At 54.3% G+C, this 23,204-nt stretch overlaps 1 protein-coding gene across 6 annotated transcripts; it reads right to left on the reverse strand.

Annotated features, from left to right (window-relative positions):
• Window positions 1–9,213: 9,213 nt before the first annotated feature.
• MRM1 (mitochondrial rRNA methyltransferase 1) lies at window positions 9,214–22,438 on the reverse strand. Of its 6 annotated transcripts, none has more exons than XR_012676551.1 (7): window positions 21,295–22,432; window positions 20,730–20,823; window positions 18,761–18,881; window positions 18,352–18,406; window positions 16,990–18,247; window positions 14,591–14,710; window positions 14,410–14,447 (listed from the first exon to the last, which is right to left on the reverse strand). XR_012676551.1 is itself a non-coding variant. In XM_075168379.1 (5 exons), exons 1-5 carry the CDS (start codon window positions 22,110–22,112, stop codon window positions 14,398–14,400), a joined length of 1,203 nt encoding a protein of 400 aa, XP_075024480.1. In that variant the 5' UTR covers window positions 22,113–22,438; the 3' UTR covers window positions 13,687–14,397. The 6 variants fall into 6 exon arrangements, 2 of the variants coding, with proteins under 2 accessions (XP_075024480.1, XP_075024481.1); XR_012676552.1 differs by having other exon boundaries at window positions 14,413–14,447; window positions 16,990–17,672; XR_012676549.1 differs by lacking the exons at window positions 16,990–18,247; window positions 18,352–18,406 and adding an exon at window positions 9,214–12,236 and having other exon boundaries at window positions 14,194–14,447.
• Between the last annotated feature and the right edge of the window lie 766 nt (window positions 22,439–23,204).

Here is a 23,204-nt window from a genome sequence, read left to right on the forward strand (position 1 = left end):
CTGAGCCTTGCTCCCGGGCGCCGGTCCTCCTCCCTCGGCGCACCGAGCCTCAGCTCACCGGGGGACCGTGCCCAGCCCAGCGACCACGATGGGGACATCTCCATCACCGAAACGTGCCCTCACCAGCACCCACCACAGCCCCCAGCAGCGCCATGGGCGCGCTCGCCACCCCCCCGATAAAACACCCCCCTCAACCCGAACATCCCTTCTCGGCACAAAGCGTCCTCCCGCGAGGCTGCAAACACAAACCTCCTCCCTGCCACGCCAGGCGGAGCAACAAACAGCCTGTTCACAACTTACGGCCGGGCCCACGTAACTTATTAACACCTAGTCAAGATTAATCAAGTAGGGAAAGCTAAAGCAGGTCTCTAATTAGTTGCTGATGATAACTATATTTGTCATCCTCTCCCAATTAGTCTACTGTACATTTTGGAGTTTAATTGCACCTTGTTCTTCATTTAAATGTCACCATGTGCATATATTCTCCTCATTCTTTGGTAAATTTGAGAAAAATTTGACATTAAATATAGATTATCTTTAGATTTTCATAATTAACACAACTGAACTGTCTTCGGCCTAAATACATCTCCTTATGCTATAAATCTGGCCTCTCTCTTGGAAGCGGGTACTTCCAGGGGCACGGCAGACGCGGGTTCGCATCCCCCTGGCACTGGTGACGCTGGGACCATGCACAGGTGGCACTGGTGGCCATGGTCAGGAGGTGGCCTTGGGCTCTCTTCCCTGCCCAGACCCCCACGGAAGGACAGGACGGGGCAATCCTTGGGTTTTTCTCTCTTTCGGATTTTTTTCTTGATTTTTCATAGCTGATAAGGTTTTTAGGAGTCTGATGTGCAAAGGGTGGGTCAGACTATACCCAGGGAAAGGATGAAGGTGAGGAGATGGTGTCACCTCCCTCCATCCCGCTGCCAAACCTGCCCCGGGCAGCGTGGGGACAGGCAGCCCCGCTCAGCCCTCCTGTCCCGCATCCCCCTTCGGACAAGACACGTCTGCTGCTCTAGGCGGGTCGCACCCGCTTCCCCGGCTTAGAGGATATTCGATATATCGATGTACAAGGGAGAGCTCTGGCCGAGTGACCTGCGCCTCTGCATCCCTCTGCATCCCTCTGCATCCCGCCGCCTTTAACCCTTCAGCGGCTGCCCAGCGCTCACCGGCAGGGCTCTGTGCCTCCAGCCTCCCCCGCCACCCCGCAAAGTTGTCACCGGGGCTGGGGACGCCCAGCCACATCGCCCCCCGCACCCTGCGTCGGGCTGCGCGCCTGTTCGCTGCCCCGCTGTGCAGCCCGGGCTCCCTGCGCGCTGCGGCAGCTCGGAGGGAGCGAGCCCCGGGGGATGGCTGCTCACGAGCCGTTCCCCGCCATCACCGCAGAGTTCAAGGCACCGTGTGAGCGTGGAGTCTCTCTCCTGCCATAACCAACGCTCCCCGTGTCCCCACGCCGACCCCCCAGCCCCGTCGGGGCCAGACCTGCGCCAAGCCACCATTGCAAGGGAACGAAACCAAAGCAATGGCCCAACGCACCAACGCTGCAAACGGAGCTCCGGGGCAAGGGCGCGATGGGACGAGCCGGGATCGGGGTCTGCCCCGCGCTGCCGACGTGCCGGCCCCCACATCCCGCGGGGACTCGCGCTTGCCGGGCTCCCCCCGAGGGGAGCCATCCGCCGGGCACCGGCACACGGGAGCGGCTCCACAGCCATCCCCCTGCTCACGCTGCTCGGTGGCGGAGGCTGGGACCAGCACAAGCCCCCCGCCGCCCACCCCAGCCCCCCCGAGCTGCCAGGGCAGCTGGATTTGGCCCGTAGGGCACCCGCTGCCGCCTCCTGAGCACGGGGCGAGCCGCAGGAGGTGCTGGTGGCCAGCAGCTCTGCCCACAGCCCTTGCCACAGCAATGCTGGCACGGAAAACGAAGGTCAGGCTTACAAAAAAGAAGAGGAGGGGAAGGGGAAAAGCAATGAAGGAAGCTGTACGGTCCTACCTGTCCCTTAGGAGGAGGCTCAGCGCACAGATCATCCCTACCGCCTATTAAGAGCAAAAAAACCACTCCGGGCTATGCATTTCCTAACTGCTCCGGGGCTCGGCGCGTCCAGTGCAGGGGCTGCAGCCGCTCGCTTCCCCGGGAGGAGGCTGCTGCTGCGTGAGCGGACGGGGGAAGGAGAGGAGAAAGGAAAAGTGGGAAAAAAAAATTCAAAAAAAAAAACCCAAGGAGTAGTCAAAAAGTGTATTAGAAGCAAATTTGGAAAGAAATCAATGGCACGTAATTAGATTTGATTTTTCTTCACGTTTTGTTTGGCTGGGGGTTATGTATAGACTCTTTATATGAGCGGAGCGGAGAGATTAAAGCGCGGAGAACAGGTGCCGGATCACGAGCCGGTGGCCACCAAAGCATGACAGCTCCATCACCGCTGTCAGGAGGCACGGCAAAATAAACATATAAATAAATAAAGGGGAAACCACGCAGGGAGGAGACAGGCATTTGCTTATTTACTATTTTAGCTGCTGCTCCCCCCACCCGCGCACCCAAACCCTCCCGTCAGCAGGACGGGGGCCGAGCAGGGACGGGGCTGTGCCGCACGCCTGCCCGCTGCCACCGCCCCGCGCGGCCCCCCGGGCTAAAGCCTCCCGGCGCCGTGGGGGACCCAGACGAGCCCTGCCCTGGACGGAGGGGCACGCACAACGATAGCGATGTCCCAAAAACCGCATGAAGGGAGCCCGTGTCCCCGCTGGCAGGGATGCCTCTACACCCCCCAGCCTTCACTGTCCTGTCCGGACAGCGGTGCAAGCCCGACATGGGTGCTTCGTCACCGGGAGAAGAGAAAAGAGACCCCTTGTGCCGATTCAGCCCACGTCTCCCGACAGCATCGGTGTCTTTAAAACCGCAGGTGTTTCTGTTTGAGGTTTTAGTTCTCCTCCTCTAAATGGGAGCGATCCCTACGGTGCTTGGAAAGCAAAGCCAAATCCCGGCCCGCCGCGGCGCGGGCTGCACGCGGGGACGCCGGTGCACGTGGCTATTCCTTAGGTAAATACAGGCAAACACCGGGCTGAAACCGTGCCCCCCGCACAGCACGGCAGGGCTTGATAAACCCGGACTGACGGCGAACCTCAGCCCTCCCCACACCCAGCAGCACCCAGGAAAAGCTGCTTTTTCTTTTTTATTAAACCTGCTTCCTAAGGCACCTTTCCACAGCCGGAGAGCCCGGCCCCACGCGGCAGCGTCTGCCAGCCAAGGCTTGGGAAAGGGGCGCAGTCTGTCGGGAAAGAGGACGGGAACCGCTGGGGGGCCCGGGGGGCTCCGGTGGGAGCACACGTGCAGCCACATACGTACACACACGCAGAGCCTTGGATGCACTGTGTGTGTGTATATATATATATATATGCGTGTGTGTATGCCCACATATATATAAATATATATATATACCCCCTGTGCCGCTTTCAGTGTTGAGTTGCCAACCCTCGCTCCTCATCCTCCGAAGCTGTGGGGTATTTTTTTTTTACCCTTTAACCTTGAAAATTAACCTAAAACACAGGGCGCTGTGCACATGACTTACTCAAATAAATTGCATCCTTAATTATGAACACCCTCCGCTCCTCTGTGCTCCAGGCCACGCTGCCCCAGCGGACACCCCCCTCCTGATGAGTGGTTATTGAACACGCGAACAACAATCAACACTAATTAAATACTCAGCTGTTGAGAGGAGACAATGTTTATCAAAAAATGCAAGAGGAGGGGAGCGCATCTTCTGTTTTCTATAATTAGTTAGCAATATTCCCCAGGCGGTCTTGGAAATCGAACTCGGGTTTGTTCACATCTGTTTGGCACAGGCAGACAAAGGCCACCGCGGCCCCGGCCCCCCGGCCCCCCCCCAGCCTTACACCCCAGCGCAGCACCCGCACGGTGCCACCGCAGCAGCCCCGGCCGGCGGAGGAAGGCCACCTGCCCTCCTCATCCTCTCCACGGATGTCACCGGTGGGGATTAGGATGTTGAAGGGGGAACAAGCCACGGGAGCGGCTGTCGGCTGCGGAGCTCCTGTCCCGGGCGGAGGCGTCCCGGCACCGCGGGGTCCCCGTCCCCACGGGAGCTGCCGGGGGCTCGGAGAGGGCAGAAGGGGAAGGGCGAGGGCACAAGGTGTATAGACCTTCCCTCACACCCCGTTAAAAATGAACTCCTCAGCAGCAGGAAGTAATTTGAATGCAAATTTATACCTTTTTAATTCTTTACTTTAATTCTTCAGCGGTTTTCAGCCAGGGAAGGGGCAGGACAAGGCCGTTAATTTCCCTCTGCCTCACGTTATTACCGGCTTAAAGATCTACTCGGCGGCAGAGGACAAGAGTTAAAATTTCCCTGAAGGAGGGGAAGTAAGGCGATTAGTGATCGCCGGGGTTTGAATACTGAAGCCTGGGAAGGGCTCCAGATAAGAAAACGCTGGTGTCATAGTTTGTACATGAATGAAGAACAACAGGAACAAGAAAATCTCTCCGTCATACTCTACGCTCTGATATTTATCCAAGAGCTGCTGGACAGTCCCTGTCCCGTAGCCCCACACTAATATTGCCCATCTTCCTACACACTGCCGATAGTACAGACACCCTTGTAATAAACCCAGGGTTGCTAAAAAAACAACTTCAGGAAATGCTCTGAAGTTCCTACGCTGGCAGGCTGCAAGCCCTTCGCTCCTGCAGAAACTGCTGGAGCTACACCACGCGCTTACTCCTGTCACCCGTAGGCACCCCGCTGCCTGCAGGCGCTCCTACACTGCATCCGGACCGACACGAGTGCCTTTCTGAAGTCTATTCCACTACGTTAACAGTTCATCTTTCCAAATACTGTCCATAATTCAATATTCACGAATATTCTGCGTGCAGCATCATCCCCAGCCCACCCCCGCGGCGAGGCGGGGCAGCCGCATCCCCCATGCCGGGAGGATGCTTGGGTGATGCTCGGCTGCCGGTCCAGCGGGAGCACGAGCCCTGGGGACAGCCCCGCCGCAGCCCCCTCCTGCTCCCTGCCAGCAGCCGTTGCTTCCCAGCCTCGGCCCCGCTCGCCGCTTCGATCCGTCAATACTCGGCGCAGTCGCCGGGAAGGGCGGGCAGGGCCCCGGCCCCGGCCCCGATCGATGGGCAGCAGCCGCCGGCCCCGTGGGTGCTGCACTTGTTGAGCAAGACCACGGTGGAAGGAAAAGGACCCACATTTAATACCTTCCTCCTCCATACAAAGCCAAACCCAAACGTGTAGGAGCAAGCAGGGGGGCAGCAACAGCTTTTAGTGTCTTGCAGAGGCTGAATAACGGCAGCACAAGCCAGTGCTGGGAGCCGGGGAGGAGCAGCGCCTCGGGACGCGAGCCCCTCCTGCAGCACCCTGTCACCGCCCTTGGGCTTCACCTGTTGCACCTGACACTGCTAACGACATCCAAGCCTTGGTAGTAAAACACACTGGGAAAAACAGATGAAAGTTCAGGACGGCTGGGCGGTGCTGCCGGGCTCCCCGTCCTGCGCACGTCCGGGTGAGGAGGCCTTCCCCCCCTCTTTTCGGCCCCTCCTGCTCTAATCATCAAGAGCAAAAGCTCGCTGGGGATCAGCACGTGGCTTCTCTTGGCAAGTTTGGGGGTTACAATAAATAAACAGCAAATGATATTTCCAGGGTACTTTTCATCCCAGGGGTCTCAAACCGCTGTTGGTAAGACCAGGAATGAACCCATACTGTCTCCCTGCGAGACGGAGAAGGGCCGGTACCCCCGCTCATAGGCGGGACGTCACTGCGGATGGGGGGGCACCGGTGCCGCGAGCCGGGACGAGCCGGGTCGCTGGCAGAGCAGAAGCTGCCACCGTTGCGGCTGCACTTTCCGACTCGCTCGGCTCATGGCATCAGCGCTCCGGGTTTATATAACCGGACTCAGAAACCAGTACATTGCCCTTCCACTCCACTGTGATCTACCCTGAATACCTACAATATTTCTGGGAGTAAACAATCTCCAAGACTCATTTCTTAGAGCAGTAGCAGATGGTCAAGAGCATTTCCTGAAATTGAATATTATAATGAATTTAGGATCGAAAAAATTTACATAATAATCTGTTTTAGATTCTGATAGTGAAGAAACCTACACAGAAACTGCTTCTTTTCAGCTATTTGAATTAAAGTATAAATCTTCAAGTACTTTAATTATAAACAAACTCTTCGCTATTCCAGACCCATGAAAGAAATTGAAAAATTAACTACCCGGCGAGGCTCAAGGCCACATGTCAGGCTTAATTCATCGGCGAGTTGAGTTTACCTCTCGTGACCCGGCGGCGGGGCTCACCCGGCGGCGGCTGGAGCGGGACGCTTAGCCGGGGTCGTGCCTGCTGCGCCCAAGTTCACTCGAGATTTGGCTGATCCCGACGAGACCCCATCAAACTGCACGGAGAGCGTGATCCCACGCCGGCTTGGCTCGGACTGGAAACCCGCAGAGCTGCCCAGGGAAGGCAAGAGGTCTTGGATCGGGAGGTGTTAGGGCCTTTGAGCGCGTTGCCACGGGGGGTGCCAGGTCAGCACCCACAGCCGGGGATGGGGATGGGTGGGGTGAAATGAGACGGGAGGGATGGGATGGGGTGGGATGGGATGGGATGGGATGGCACGGCATGGCACAGGTGGGATGGCATGGGATGGGACGAGACGAGACAGGAGGGGACGAGACCATACCGCCCTGGGGATTAGCCGTGCCCAGATCCTGGGGGAGGAAGGTCCTCCAGAACCGGCACAAAGCCCCGGTCACGCACAGTCGCTGGGAACCGGGTCCCACCGTGCCTCCCCCTCATCTCTCCACCCGCTGGGGGTGCCTGCGGTGACGCAGCGGTGCAGACACTGCGGCGAGGCTGCGAAGCCCCTCTCGGGGTCACCTCCCCACGGTGGCACCCGGCACCACCCTGCCAAAAGCAGCCCCGCGCAAAGCGCTCCCTGGGACGAGGCACAGGCGCCGTCGGGTCCTCGGCTGGAGACGCTGACGGGCGTCCCTGGAAGCAGGGGGGCATCCGAAGGGGCAGCAAATACAGCAGCAATGGCCAGATTCTTTAAAAACAGTCCTGATTTCCTTAAAAATAACCGAAAAGCATCTGGTCCAAAGCCAGCTCTCCTCCCCGGGGCCAGAGGAGCAAGCTCGGAGCCGGTGGGGACGACCCACGGCGGGCTGTGACGAACCCGCCGCCGGCGGTCGGGGCTGCGGCAGGGACACCACCGTCCTCCCGCGGCTGCTGGACCACGGGAAAATTTCACTTCCCACCCTCGTGCTGGGAGATGCAGAGGGCCTTCCATTTTAGAAAAGCAAATATTTAGTCTAGATAAAAAACCCCGAGAGCGTTTTCCCCAGGTAATACTAGTAACTAAAATAATCACATTCACTTTGCTGGTTTAATTTTATATTTCCATTTCTACCTTATCTTTTTTCTGCAAGCATCATTAAACCACACCATAACAAAAATACATGAACTGTTATTCTTTCAAGAGAAGCCATAAACCACCTCAAAGCTTTTCAAGTTTATTCTTATCTCGTACATCTTCCTCTGGTTCTTTTTTTTTTTTTCCTTCATGCATTTCAGAAAGGTAGTTTTCCCTAATGTTAAGAATAGTTGCATTGAAAATGAGATGCTGCCTCTGAAAAGCCCCTCTGGAGGATTAAATAAGTAAAATATAGCCAGAAAATAAACTGGAACCTCATTAAAATAATTTTGCAAGAAGAAATTCTACTTTACAGTAGGTTTTCAATATCACTTAGGAAATTCTTAGAGTCATATATATATGTTCTTAATTCAGGACCTTCCATTAAAAAAGACATTACAGAGGGAACTGAAAGGCCATTTAGTACCCTTGTTTATATAAAAATGCATATTAGGCACAGATGCAATCTCCAGCAAAAGACTTGTGATATAGTTTGAATAAGCTCCGCTTTGCTGAAAGGTGCTAATGAGGGTTGGCAAAGCTGCGAAGGCGCCGCCAGACACCACCACCTCATTTATTCTGCCGGGTAACGCGAACCCTCGCGCATCGCTCTTGCATCCCCCTCGCTTTTAACTATTCTCACCGATCCCCCCGCGGCGCCGCTGGGGCTCGGCTCGAGGCTGTTTTATGGCACCGACCTGCTCCAGCCTCGGGGACAGGGACGGGGCCATGCAAGCAGCTTGCTCCGGGGTGGCAAAACCACCCGATTGCCCCCAGCTGCCGCTCACGGGATGGAGCTCCTGTGCCAGGAACGACCCCAAGTGGAAAAGGGGCAACTCTCCTTCCTGTAGCTCCATGTCACGTATATTTAATGTATGATACTATCCCATACGTTGGTATAAGCACAAGGACACTTGGCTGCAGCACCGGTGGGACAACCTCCATCGCTCCACCATCCACTACTTGTTCTCACCCCGGGACCCCCTCGCTCCCGTCCCCACCTCCAGCTCCCCCCTCCTTTCTCTCTCCTACCCACCCCGGTACCCGACCGCCCGACACCACGCAGGAACAGGGGACGTTTCCCGAAGCCCCGGCACCCGCAGGCGAGGTGGCAGCGAGGGGTTGCTGCGGGGCCGGGGCTGGGCCGGTGCGCCCAGGCAAGTCTGCAAGCAAGGGTGTCAGCGTACAGCACCCTGACCCTGGGGAGGCTCGAAAGGGCGAAGGAAAAGGCACATCTGCAGCGACAGCTTTCAAAATGGGAAAAATAATTGCAGTTTTGGGCGGTGGAAAGAGGAGAGGAGGGAAAGCGTCATTTTACTATTCCTCCTCCTGCAGGAGAAGCAGGCAGCAATTGCTCCCATAATTAATTAAACATTGGAATAGTGCTAATGATTTATATGGGCGTGGAGGCTTCGTCCTGAGGCCCTCTGAGCCCCCGGCAGCGCCGGTCGCCCCGAGCTGCTCCCCAGGGCTGAGCGCGTCCCCACTGCCCGCTTTCCCGGGCACTTTGGTGCTGGGACGCTCCGGTAACACCTCGCCAGGACCCTGAACCCGCAGGGTCAGGCAGGCTTTTTATCTGCTGTACAAACCTTTCAAAGGCAGCTTTACAAATGTTAAGAAAGGACATTTATACCCAACTGCAGGCACTACAGCTTCCCTCCGCGCAAGCGGACGTGAAGGGGGACGCGTGGAACGCGCAGGATGCGACGTTCAGATCTTCAGAGAAAACAGCTGAGCTACGGCTTCCCGAGCACGGGGAAACACTGCTGAGTTCGCAGCTTCTAAAAGAGGCCAGCGAAAAAAAATTGGCAGGTTCAACTTTACATCAATTCACAGCGCATTGTTACATTTTTAAAGTATAGAAAACTATCGATCATCAGCAAGGCAATTACTTCTGCTCATATTCAAAGCCACGCGGCAGGCGATAAGGAGGGATCACCGAATCCAGCCAGCCATTTCACACGGAGGAGGCAAAAAACCTCCATCAGGGGGAAAAAGCCACGAGCGGAGGCTCCTCGCGGGTGAGGGGCTGGAGGTGTCTGCACCAGAGCCGTGGTTAAATCACGGAAATTGCCAAGATGGGAGCAGGTTTGGACATCCTGCTTCACCAGAGGCTAGAATACAGGCGACCCCAGGGTGTACCCCCAGTGTACCGACAAATACTTCATCTCCAGAGGCTTCAAAAACCACCATGAGCGTAATTACTATTCCCCGTCCCCTTGAAAACACGAGAACTTCTTCAGCTACCTCCAAACCTCCATCATTTTGAGGTGGGCCTCGAAATAACTGTAATAATCCTGAGACTGAATAATCCTGAAGCCCAAGGGAGGTGAAAGCATCTTCCCTTGAAGCAAAATAACCCCTCGACCTCCCAGTCAGAACCCCGCCAGGCGCTGGGATGATACCGGTGCAAAATCCGGGCCGCGCAGGCGTTACGCACGGCCCAGCCACGGCAGAAACGCCGCTGCGGTGACCGAACACGATATTTGGGTAGCAAGTTTTGTAGAGAATAAATATCACACTTCAATTTCATGGTAACTTAGGAGGGTTTACTGGCAAATACCATGGCTTTTACATGGTTCTACCAATTACCGAGCAATTACACGTCACCTAGATCTGGAGGACATACAGTGGCGATGTAATGTATTCCTCTCTGTGTTAAGAAGAAAAAGGCAGTTAATACAAAACACTTTTTTTTTAAATTATAAACCCCTTCACAATATTCCTGTGTGACATTATTAAAACGCCACATCAATATCAAACCCAAAGCAAAGACTGCCATCCCATTAACACATCAGTTGTGGGATGATCAATAAAAATTTACTTTAAACTGCGCCATATGTCGCTCCCCACAAAGTTTTATTATTCAGATTCATCAGTTTGTACCTCAACCCCCGTGCAATTAAATCCCATTTAGCAGCACTGACCTTCTGATTTGAACTTGTCATTCCTACAGCTGGTTTGGAGTTTAACAGCACTTTTAAATAACGAAAACAAAATGTGAATTAACGGTGGGGTTCGGGGAGCCCTCCACCGGGAAATCCCCCCCACGCTGCTGCCGGCGACACAGCTCCCGCGCCGGAACAGGGAGAGGAGGGGAAAAAAGGGAAAAAAAAGAACGCCGGCACATTTTAACATGTTGTAGCGTATTTGTAAACATCGTTAATCACGGATTAGCAGATGGTAATGTTAATTGCACCTGTGGAAGTAACAAGACCTCAAGGTTGATTACATTTACAAACTCGGATCGGGGCTGCGGCGCGGCGGAGGATTCCCCACCGCCGGCGAGGAAGGTGCCCCTCGGGCGGCGTTTCCAGCACCGGCCGCTCCTGCCCCAGCCCAGCGGGTGCCAGGACCGGCCCCAGGACCGCGCTGTTCCCGTCAGCCGTGGTACCACCTCCAGCTTTGCAAAGCCAAAGAAGGTGTTCTCTGTCCCCAAAGCCCTTCCAGCCTCAGGAAACCTCACTGGGACCCAGCGATGGATTTGACGGAATGGGATTTTTTTTCGCTTGCGTTGATAATCTGTGCACAAAACTGAATTTTGGGGCATGAGCTGAGCTTCTCTCGCAGCCAGTTCTCCCTGGAGTTGATTTTGGGGGATGAAAAGATTTGTGTTCACAATCGTCTGAGGATAAAAAGGCCAAGGCGTGGAGTGCATCTTCTGAACCAAGGAGGACAAATATTTTGCCACTGTGCTTAGAGACGCTTTGATTATTGAGAAATAATTTTGGAAGGGCAATTACTAAATTTTAAAATCAATTTGGTAAATAAGCCTCTGAAAGGAATCCATGACAAGCAGCAGGGAGGGAAGAATTGACTTTCAAATTACACACACACTTTATTCATATCTAAATATCAAAGAGACTGTATGTACAAACAGAAGTAATCAGGAAGCATGTTTTGATCTTGCTGATGTACACAAAAAATGACAATTAATGTCCTCCTTTATGATATAAAGCCGGGAGTTTTTTTACAGTTACATTACAGGGACGATTATAGTCAAGCTTAAGGCTAAAAATAATGAAAGACTATAAAAACTACATTTTAACATTTAAAAATACCCAGGAAATTAACTGGAGAAGCAGGCAATGATCCAATTAATGGATCGCATTTATTAGATCAGGGGCAAATCGCACAGCACAAAGCTCCATCTCCAAAGGTGCGAGTGTGCAGAGGTCCCCGTGCTCCTCGCGGGTCTCAGCCTGGAGCAGGATGGAGCTGCGGCTGAAGCAGAAAGCATCGGCTGCGGCAGATACATCCAAAGCCGGCCGGGCGATGGCAGGGGGGCATCCCAGTGAAACAAAGCCGGGCCACAACTTACCACCAAGGGCAATGGGCTAAATGCAAACAGCAGAGCTGTCCGGAGTGGGATTTACTGCACCCACAAAAGCCTGTATTGCAGCTCTCAAGCAAAAAAGTCTGAGCTGCACCCCTAGTTACGTGCCCTGTCTCTTAAAATTCAAGCCTCATGCAACTCCCAGTAAGCCTTGTCTGATACTCCAGGACCAAATCAAGGTGCTCCGTGGACACAGCGGCTGTACGGGGAAATTCGCAGGGGATCGCGATGGCTGCTGGACTGATGGACAAGCGACTGCGGGAACTTCCATCCACCTCCCTCGCCCCGTCGGCAGAGCCGCTGGGGGCACTGAGGTTTCAAAGCTTTTTGGGAGCCTTCCAGAAGTAAAGTAGCTGCTCCATCATTACTCACCTGCTGCCGCATTAGGGGGGTGAGCCGGCACGGCTAAGCACAGTGTGACGGCGCCCGGCCTTCCCAAACACATGCAAAGCCAGTGAAGTGCCTCCTCTATTAAAGTACTGCTCAAATAAATGAAAAAAAGAAAAAAGGAGAAACCGCAGTTCCTATGAAATCGGAAATATATATACTTACCTATTGGTCAAGAATAAAGAAACGGCTTCATCCTCATCCCTGCTGCCCAAAAGGAAGGATTCAGTTAGCCCCAAGCACTGAATCTTTCCTCTGAAAAATGAGCAAATCTGAGCCACGGGCACCCTCTGCTGGGGCACCCTCGGCTGCATGAGCAGTGCCGGCGGGGCTGGCCCGCAGCCTCCCTGGCCCCGGGCCTTTTTATTTCAGCATTAAAATAAAAGACGCATTCAGCTCACAAAATGCAAGTGCTACACACCCGCCCAGCTGCCGCCCCAGCAATGCCCCGCACTGTGACTCAGTGACCAGCTCGCCGTCAGCCCCGGGCAGCAAAGCCCTGCTCGCGCTATAGCTGCCGTTTGGGGGGGATTTGGGTTTTGTCCTTTTCCACAGGAGAGGGCAAGAGGGCAGCCACAGCTCGGGATACGTCCCACCGCACCAGGCACCCTCTCCATCACGGCCGCAGACGCAGAAGTGAGTACTCGACACCTTTGAAAAGCAAAAGCTTTCACTGCAAAGCTGTGCAGGATCCCACCTGCAGGCCAGGAGGGCACAAACCTTCTCGTGGGGCAACTCCAGGACCCCCAGCAGCGCGCGGGGGCAGCCGCGGCCCCGAGACACCTCCGTGGCCACCGCACAGAGGTCTCCGAGCAGGGGAGGGAAATAAGGCCCCAACTGGGCAATCGGCTGCGCGAAAGCCCAGCGCCGGCCACCGCGTCTGCTCGTCCCTCGCAGGCTGTGCAAAGTCCCCGTGGCCGCGGCAGCCGCCGAGCTCCATGTCCCGTCCCCAACCCTGGGCACCTGGGGCGTCCCCAGCCCCGCAGCCGCCCACCGCGGCAGCACCCACCGGCCAGGCCCTCCCAGGGACACATCTGAAAAACCTCCACATCCACAGACTGGTTTACAGACTTCATTTAGCTCAAAGGAAAGTCCTAATTAGTTACTCTGAGTGATTTACTTGTTCATTTGGAAGGGGGGAAGGGGGGGGACTAAGCTGAATTGTTTGAAATTATCCCTAAAGGGCACTGTAAATTAAGTGTTAATGAGGAATCCTATGCAAAGGGCCACAGTAGCTAAATAAAATAATTAAGGTGCTAAGTGATAACATTCATTTGGTTCTCAATAATTTAGCCAGTCTGGTTTTCAACCAGGATATTTGCAAATGAAGTTACCCTCACCCCCTCCCATGCCATCAGAGGGGACGGTGGTGCTGGGGCAGCTCAGCAACCAGTAGGATCAGGCCCACCATAGAAAGGAAACTTCCCTGGACGAAGAGAACAAGCTCCTGATTCCCCTTCCCACCTGAAGGAAGTGCCCTGTTCCACTAATCACACTCTGGATTTATGTATGACACAAAAAGGATGGATTCGGGCCTACAACCAGTCTTTAGACAGGCTTTATTTCAATGGGCTGCATTTTTCCCCGCTACAGCTGCTTTCTAACAGCTCGCGTCCATCCTTTACAGGGCTGCAGACCTGGTTTACAACCAAATACAACGTGTGTTTTCCCACATTCAAGCAGCAATATGTAACAGAGAAACTGCCTCGTCATGAAGAAATTGCTACCAAGTAGTCCCAAATCATACCTGGTTCTCACCAGCACCCTCCTGGCTGCTAAGGGGGCGGTGGGCTCAGGCACGGGCACAGCGTGGGCACAGGGCACGGCTGCTCTCAGTGGCTGCACCAGCCGAGCACCGTCTCTCGCCTACAGCCCAAATTCGCTCCACAGCACGAGCGATGTACGAAGTGCCCCGTGCAACAAGCACAAAGCTCGCAGCCTTCACCGGGTATTTTACTGCAAAAACTGACGAATTTCGCTGCTTTTAAAACCTAGCTTTGTCTCCCTTCCTTACAGCCGCTCCTCCGAGGTGCCAGTGGGAGGTGTTACCTAGTACGTGCAGGTGGCTGACTTCAGCGTTAAGCCAAGGTTCTGGTGGTATCGCGCGTCAGCCAAGATGCTGCTCAGGTCAACGGGGCTCTCCCTGTAACTTGCAGCATCGGTGAAGAGCCTGGAAAGAGCGCTTCCATATCCACACCGACAGAGCACAGCCATGAAACGCCGAGCAGCTTCCCCCGCCAAATAAAAAAAAAGTCAGTCACCGTGCCTCAGCTTTTGGCTGCAGATGGAGTGCAGGAGAATACCTGTAGGAAAGTAAAAATGTGTTAAAAAAAAAAAGATCATTTTTTAAACCACAAGAAAATCGTTCTGCGGGCCTGGATGTTTGTTTGGTTCTAAATACAGAAATTTGGACTATGATGCCTTTGTGCATCAGAACTGTTTTTACCAGTAGCAACAGAGACGTTGAGGGACTCGATGCCGGGGTGAAGCGCTCTGCCAGGGGGTATGGCCAGCATCCGATGGCACAAGAGCTGCGTCTCTAGGGACAGTCCGTCACCTTCACTACCTGCAGAACAAAGACACCGCTCAGGTCAGCTCGCAGCCGCTGCCATGTCCCTTTTCCCCCCACCCGAGTACAGTTCTTGCTAATGCTCCGTCACAACTACACCCTTGCCCCTGAGCTCACCAGCAACCTCACCAGCTCCCATGGAGCAACAGCCAAGAACTACCAGAGGCGAGTCGGGCACCTTACCGGCCTTCCCTTCCAGGCCCACTCCAGTCGCCCTGGATCTGTTCTCCAGTACCTGAAGCGTTTTTGGGGAATACCCGTGCAACACGCCTGCATGCACAGCGCAAAGCACAGAGCCTGAGCGCAAAGATCCCCTGCGCAAGCAGCCACCGTGCCAGCAGACGGCTGCCCACGTACGCGGGCGGCTGCCGGAGGGACAAGGCAGACGAGGCCACAGGCCTGATCTGGTCCAGCAAATCCCACATCCCTATTGATAGTGACGGGTTCAGCCTTTTCAGCACACAGTACCACCAGCTGGGTGCAACTTGTGAATGCAGACGGTTTAACCAGAGGCTTCAATTGATTAGTTGTTAAACCATCCAACAGCCCTGATATGTTTGGGCTGATACACTGGTGAAACAGAGTTGAAATCTATCCCAGGTCATTAGTAGTTGTTTGACTCACACTGTCACAAAGGGAAATGGAAAGGGAGAGGCTTTAAACAATCCTGTGCACAGACAAGTGAAAATGCAGAAGACCACAGACCTCCCAGCCCGCTCGGCTCCCCAAAGAATTCTTCCACATTCATTATTTAGAGCTACACAGACAGCTACACGGCTGCAGGAATACCCAGCTCACTTCTAAGACATGCTCACCCTCTGACAAAACAGGCTCGGCATGCTGGAAGCCAAACGTTCCCCTTCAACAGCCATACCCCGACCCCAGTGGAACCCCAGACTCGTCCCGGGACGGCAGCGCGGGGGCACACGCTGCCTACCAAGGGCTCTGCCTGCGTGACCAGTGCTGTCAGCACGGACTCGCTCAAGCTCACCTAAATTTAGACACTGATTACACATTTAGACGCTTCACTGTTACCTGAAGTTTTAACAGCATACACGTATGCTTTAGGCACTGTCTATGCCACTGGAGACTCACTCCTCCACAAGGGAAATGAGCTCTTTGCTGGGCTGAGTTGCCACAGAATTCTTCCCCTGTTGTCTACTTACAGCACCTCCCCAGCGGGTCCCGCGCCCCGTCCCCATGTACGGATCCGTGCGACGCCCCTCCGACCGCACAGGGTAGGAGAGTGCTGTTATTCCCATTTCATAGACTGGAAGCTGAGGCCCAGTCTCATGTTTTGCTGGCCTGATCTAAGCGGCAAGATGCATTTTGTGCAACCAAAAGAATGCTTTGGGTAAGGCATCTTGCATCACCTTCCCACATGAAATAAGCCATACTGGCAAAAGCTTCCTTTGGCTGGGGTGAGTGAACCTTCAGAAAACCAAAATCCCGTTCTAACCATTATTTTCTTCCTTCTTTCTTTAATCCAGAAGTGCAGACAAGACCTGGGTGAGTTATCCAAGGTCACAGGGGAAGCCTGGGTGACACAAGGAATCGAAGCCAGGCCTCCCATGGCCCGGCCTGCCTCTTCATCACTAGACTGTGGCTCTCTAGGGATGCTTCAAGAAAAAAACATATATATATTATCCTACCTTTTCCTGATTTAACACAGAAAAGTTTTACAACTTACAGTCATATTTGCCTCCTGAGCCTCTCAAACCACACTCTCGTGGGACTCTCCAACTGGGACAGCAGCTATTGCCAGAGGTGCGACAGCAATCCTCTCCTCTCTCTGATAAGGGTCTTACGATTCCTAATAAAGGCAGCAATTTTGCTTCCACCTTTTACAAAGCTTTTTATGGCTCTGGCTGCTTAAAATAATTAGGAACCATAAATTCAGGGCAAAAAGACTTGCACAGTGTGACACAAGGGAGGGAGTATTGACTGAATCAGATTAAATCCTAGTTTATACTGGTGAACAAAACACTTCCCACTTCAGATCCTTGACTTCCATCTCTTCGCTTTGCCCCTCACTGACAGGCCTCAAAGACCAGAGTTAGAGCTTGGCTGAAATGATAAAACAGGTTTCCTGCCCTATTTACAATTAACACCACTGTAACAACTGCAGTTTCCAGTGCAGGAAGTTCAAATTCAGGCAGAAGCAGCCATGCTGGCAGTTCAGAGAAATATGCAAAATGAGCACCTCGATAAAACCAATTCCATGAACAGTCTTAAACCCCAAGCTACAGACTGAAGGTGTAAGAAGAACAAATTACCCAGAAACTCTTCTTGCTCAGACATCTAAGCGCTCCCAATGTGTTCCTGTTCGCACAAGGCTCCCAGTCTTTAGGGCAGCCAGCCTGCCTGTCACCTTCGGCAATGACTCCAGCGCTGACAACATTAAGCTGGACTGTCCAAATCACTCTCTGCCAAGCCAGCGAGAGTGCCAGGAGGGTGAATTCAAGTCTGCAAATGCTTAACTTGCAAGACAATCCGTGCAATGCTAGGAAGCTCACTACCATGCTGAATTATCTCTGCTGCTCTCTGCAGCTGCAGGTACACTACATATTCAGATCTAGGACGTTTGTTCAAACCACCTCAGCATCAGACGACTGTAATGTTCAATTTTCTTTTCAGCGAAGAGTTAGTGCTCAGCAGAGAGTTGAAATCATTACTGCTGCAAGGTCCGGGAGCTCTCCTCATGCATCCACCAATCAGCCTCCAATCTCCCTTGACAAAAGGATATTTGGACTTTTTCCTGGAGAAATCTCCCATAATTCAAGGTAACGACACCACTGCCACTTTCACCCCCTTCCTTTCTCCTGGTGTTGTCGTTGTTTCTGGGATGCATTTCTTTGTGGTCCATCAGCAGCGCTGCCGGCCTCCCTACTCCCTTTATAATATAGCTCCACACATCTTGTAGAGATGCCAGATTTGGGGCATTGTCTTGTCAGTATTTCTAGGAGTTCAATAAACATTTTAATTAAAGGAATGTCTTCTGAGCCAAGAAAACCACAGCACGGGGCAGGATTACAGCCCCTTGATGGCTCATCGCCAGCATGACACTACTTCCAAGTGTAAAAGCTCAAACCAGCTCTTGTGCCAGGTGACACAAAGCGAGGGGCTACAGCATGCTACAGCAGCACTCCTGGGTGAATTTCTTTCTCTGGCTACCACGAGGCAGTTACTCCCCTTCTCTTCACCTTCTGGGAGGCTGCACGACCCCAAACTCTGCCTACAAAAGAGAGCATCCTTTGCAAGTATCCACTACACAAAGAGGGGGCAGAAGCAGAGGGCCCTGTAGGAATCGCCCGGTGTAGGTGCTCAGGAAAGCGGCACCCATTGCTCAAACAGCGCACAGGTCTGGCAGGGGGGAGGTGACACCTGCTCCTCCTGCTGGTACCGCAGCAGCCAACAGCTCCTGCCTTTTGGCATACAAAAGCAGCCACTGACTGGTCTCTGTGGTGCTCTCCGTGCCACCAACTTTGTGTTCAGACCATCCCCAGCACCAGCTCCTCATGCTTCTTTCCAGCCCTGGGCACAGAGATATATTCCTGGTTTTTTAAGAGAAACACGACAGAGCAAAGACACGGCACAGCTCACCATTACAGCTCAGCGCAGCAAGAGCAAACACATACCTCCTGGTCTCTCAGGTTTGTGGTTCACCAACACAGAAAATCCAGGCTCAGGGCTCTAGGACATAATGGAAAGCGCCGCAGAACACAATGCAAAACAACACGCTGTGGCTTCACTGACCCAGACCTGTCCTGCCACCAAAAACTGCCATCCAGACCCTCTGTTCATCTACACAAACTGGCTTGTTCTTGCAGTTCCTACTGGGAGTCTTCTCAGCTCCCCCTCTTCTTCTGGGTCCCTATTTCATTTGCAGCCAGATCATTCTAGTACTTCTTGCTCGGCTTTTGTTTTCCAGACCCAAGTGTGACGTCACGTAACAGACCTGCCACTAGCTTTGGAGTAAAACATCACCCTGATCGTTCCCTCGCACATGCACTTCCACCAAGCCCAAAGCTCTGTAAATTGAAATACCTATTACTATAATAACGGGTTTATTCCACCGAAATTCCAAGCAACTGATGACAGGAACATTTTCCACATCCTCAGGCTTGCTGACCGTTCCCACGACTTCCCAGCCTTCTGCAGTTTTAGCCTAGAAAGGGAAAGGAAACAAATGTTAAAAAATTGCCTACTTTTCAAGCTTAAAAAGAAAATAAGTCATGCATGCAAACACACTTTTTTTTTTTTTAATGTTTTCAGTTAAGCTGACTGGCTTTTCTAGTTTTTTTGGCATCCCTTGAATTTCTACCACCAAAGTCCTCCCACACAAACCTTGATTGAAGGGGGGGGGGGAAGTAATTTTCCTTCTGGTGTTTATTCCAGTTCAGCAAGCAAACAAACAGCAACTGAAAAGCTTTTTTTTGCCCATACAACAGTTCTAGGAAGGTTTTTTCCAGGAAACCATACAAAAAGAGTAGTGTTAAACAAATCAGCATAAGGCTAATCCACAGAGCAGTGCAGTGGAAGTTCTCAAGTGCGGGCTCAGCCATCAGAAGCCCACAGTAACGTTTTAAAACACAAGTGCACATTTTCAAACTCAGATGCCAAAAATCAGCTCATACAAAAGGCAGGGCACTCAACCCTCAGTGCCTCACATAACCAGAGAACCAGCCTTCTCTCCCACACCCTTGTAAAAAGAGCCTTATTTGTCTTGGAAATCCATTTTAACAATAAAAGAGCTGCTGCTTCTTGCCAGCTTCATTTCCTGTGAAACTGGCACTTTTTACATGACGTTACATCAAATGTACACCAGCCAGGCAATGCCAAGGGTTAGGCCAGCGACTCTGGGTCCAACTAAATGAACTGCTGCAATGGCTCAAAACGTTAATAAAACAAGCTTTACAGTAACAAAGTGATTCTTCCATCTGTTTCAATTAAATATCGATGTATTTTATATATCTTTCATTTCACCATCATCCAGAGCTCCAGCTGCCACAGACCTATTGTACAGCTGGACAAGGGTTTTCTAGCACCAAGCGGGAAGAGTCCAGGCTTACCTCTGCTCGGCCTCCTCGCGGTCACACCAGACTACGACGAGCTGTTCCTCAAAGGGACACAGGCACGCAGCGACCCCGGGAGCGCAGACCGGGCACCTCCATTCCCCTGAGGGTCTGCAGCCTTCCCCCTCCCACCCCGCGCTGAACGCTCCGACCCCACTGCTCCCCAGGTCTGGGGGATCCCACACGAACAGGGGAGGGCAGATGAGAGCCTGCAGCTCCCTGCTCCGCGTGCGCACAGCGTTCAGCCGGTCCCCAGCCCTGCCAGGGCACAGGGGACCTCCATGAGGAATCGGAGCAGTCACACGGTGCTATCACAGGGGATGGACGCACTCTGCCAACTTCCCTGGGTTTGTTTCAGTTTAAATCATTTTTTTCCATGCGCATTCCCCCTCCTTTTGCAACACTGTTCTGCAAAGGGCCCTATCTCACCTCACCGCTTAGGTATAGCGTAAAAAGATTCCCAGCAGCTCGCACCAGCCCTGGTTTCTCCTCTCTCCCCTGCTCCAAAGGCTGCCCAATGCTGCCATCGTGTGCCTGGGCCCCGGGACGCTGCCTCCGCCACATGCCGGGCAAGACCTGGGGCAGGCAGCAGCGCTAGCTCCGGTCCCCACGGAGAGAAAGGGAGACAGACCCCGTCTTACCGAGCTCGCAGCCTGAGTACGGGAGACAGGCACAGCGTTACCCTGCTATCGCCATCTTCCAGAAGAAGACCCATAACTCAGAGCCGTTACCCCCACCCGATGGAATGGGACTGGGGGTGCATGCCTGTCAGATCTGGGTGGTCCAACAGCACAGACCACCGGCAGCAAACAGGAATGCAAAGCAGGAGCACAGGACACTGCAAATAACTGAGTCCTTTTCCTGTACCTCCTCGCTGTTCAACAAATGCAATATTTGAGGTTTCTTGAAAGAAAAGGGAAGAAAAATGCAGATCATTCTACCTTCAAAAAGCTCCGGAGATCATCTGTGCTGTAGACATCGAAGACTTCCATCGCTCCAGAGCTAGCTTTGCTCACTGTCGGAGTCAGGGGGCAGCTGCAAGGAAAAAAGAAAGGAAAAGTGTCATATGAGAGCAAAAAAAGAAATCCAGGAGAATTTTTACTTCTGTATTTCCTTCTCTTGCCTCTGCAACCCAATTCCAACTAGTCCACTAAAGATCTCGCTCACTATACAGATATATTTCCTATGGAGAATAGGAGGGCTCAGAAATTAACCCAGTAGGTAGGTTACAGCAGTTCTCTGCACAGACGGACAACTGAAACACAAAATGGATTAAAACAAAAAGTAGTCAGGGAGGTTCCTTACCAGCCTGGAACACCACGTCCCACAGCCTCCCTGCAGAGCCCAACACAACGCAGCAGCTAGCCAAATTCAGCTCTCAAGCTCCGTCCTGGAAAGCCCTCTAAAGAAGCTGTCAAGCAATGCAGGCTAGAAACCTCTTTGGGAGCCAGCAGGAAAAGAAAGAGAAAAGCTGAAGGAGCAGATAACCGACCCCGTACCTCGTACCTGTTCCTCTGGCTTGTCACCACTCTGTCCACCCCCAAGAAGTACGCAGAGCGCAGCAGTGCCCCCAGGTTCATGGGATCCTGGATCTGCTCCAACACCAGCCAAATCAGCTGTTGGTTCAGATTCTCTTCATCCCCCAAATCAGGCTTTTCAGCTTCCTCCAAACTCTTGAAACGGAGAGGAGTGGCCTCCAAACAAACTCCCTGGTGGACCTGACCTCTGCAGAGAGCATCCAGCTCTCTCCTTTTGACGTGGTGCACAGGGACTCCCCGGGCCGTGGCCTGAAGGACAAACTCACTCATAACAAGCCGCCGAGAGCCGCTGCTCTGCTTGAGGAACAACCTGAACAGGTCCCTTCTTGACTGGGAGAGGGCCAGGGCACACGGTGCAATCCCAAATAAGATCTCTGAGCCTTTAGTCCTCTCGATGGACACAGGCTTTCGTTCCAGCCTCTTCCTCGCCTTTGAGAAGTCACCCTCTCGCCAGCTCCACAACTCCCTGTTGGCTGGCGCAGCCAGTCCTCTCTCGTACCGCTTGTGCCACGGCCGCGGCCGGCTCTGCGGGGCCAGGCCCCCACGGGAGGTACAGGACTCGGTCACCGCCTGAGAACCCCCCAGGAGGGCTGGTGGGGGAAGCTGACCGCCGCCGTTCCTGCCTCGGGGTGGCCCTTCCTCATCCCCGCGGGCGGCTGGCGGTGCGGAGGGCGGGGGCCGCTGCTCCCCAGTGGAGCGGTATCTCAGCCCGCGCCACCATCGGCCGCGGGTAGCGGGTGACAGCCCCACGGCCCTCCAGACGCTGGACTTGAGCGCTTGCTCCATGGCCTTTCCACCGGGGAGAGGCCAGCGCGGGCACCGGCGGCCTGCCCACGGGAAGCGGTACGGCCTCAGGCCGCGGTGAGCTGACAGGAGGCGGCCCGCACCGCCCCCACGGGCACGGGGGACGAGCGCGGGGCCCTGGGTGGGGGGGAAAACACCGAGCTCGGCTCCAGAGACAGCCCGGTCGTAAAACCTGGACGGCGGCAGGGGCACGGACACGTGTGGGACGCCCGCCGGGCGGGCTGGCGGGGCTCCCCGGCACAGCAGGAGGCACTGCCGGCCGCAGCGAGCGCCGCGGACACGCGTGGGCCCCGCCGCCGCCCCGCTCCTCCCGCGCCGCTTCCGGGCGGGCACGCGGCCGCACCAGCGAGAGGAGGGAGGGTGCCCCGCCCCGCGCGGCAGCGCCGCCTGGCGGTGGGCGGGGGCGCGGCCCCCCTCGCTCCCGCCCCTGATAACGGTCGCCCCGGAGGGGAGCGGGCGGCCCTCAGCTCGCCTCAGCTCAGCCCCCGGGCACCGGGAGGGGAGCGGAGCCTCTGCTCCCGGCCAGAGCCCGCCAGGGGCCCCGGCAGCCGTGAGGGAGGAGGGCGGCTTCGTCCCCGCGCCCCTGGGCCGAGCCGGATCACCCCGTTGACGAGGGCTGCAAAGGGCAGGGCTGGTGCTGCCCCGAGTCAGGGGGGAGCCGGCCCCCCGGCCTCTGCTGGCAGGGCCTTAATTCCGCAGAAAACAGCTTTTAACCGCTTCATTAGGGCTCTCACACCGACTGGGGGGAGAGGCTGCATCCTACAGACCCCAGCGCAAACAACCGGCACCACGCAGGTCCAGCAACAAAAGCGCTGGTGCTTTGGAAAGTCCTGGCCCCGGCCTAGCCTAGGTATTTTTAATATTAAAAAACGAGTTTTTGACCTGCAGCTACCTCGGGGGGCAGGGATTTCTCTCAGACCACGTTCCCAAAAGCCGTGTGTGCTCAGGCGGGCTGTAAAACCCCAGGGACAATGGAAACTGTCCAAATGGCGTCCAACGGGCTGGAAGCGCGCGCTGGAGGGCGACGTCCTGGCCTATTTGCTGCCCAGGGACGGGAATTGCAAAGTGCTTCTC

The sequence above is a fragment of the Calonectris borealis genome, chromosome 19 (genome assembly GCF_964195595.1).
Source record: "Calonectris borealis chromosome 19, bCalBor7.hap1.2, whole genome shotgun sequence".
In the NCBI taxonomy this organism is placed as follows: Eukaryota; Metazoa; Chordata; class Aves; order Procellariiformes; family Procellariidae; genus Calonectris; species Calonectris borealis.

Bases quoted from the DNA above. Each gene is read 5' to 3' on its own strand.
- MRM1 (XM_075168379.1), bottom strand. From the start codon at position 22,112: ATGGAGCAAGCGCTCAAGTCCAGCGTCTGGAGGGCCGTGGGGCTGTCA. The intron at 20,824-21,294 runs GTACGAGGTACG...TTTTCCTTGCAG, and splicing joins GTGACAAGCCAGAGGAACAG to CTGCCCCCTGACTCCGACAG. The intron at 14,711-18,760 runs GTATTTCAATTT...TTTGTTCTGCAG, and splicing joins ACCCGTTATTATAGTAATAG to GTAGTGAAGGTGACGGACTG.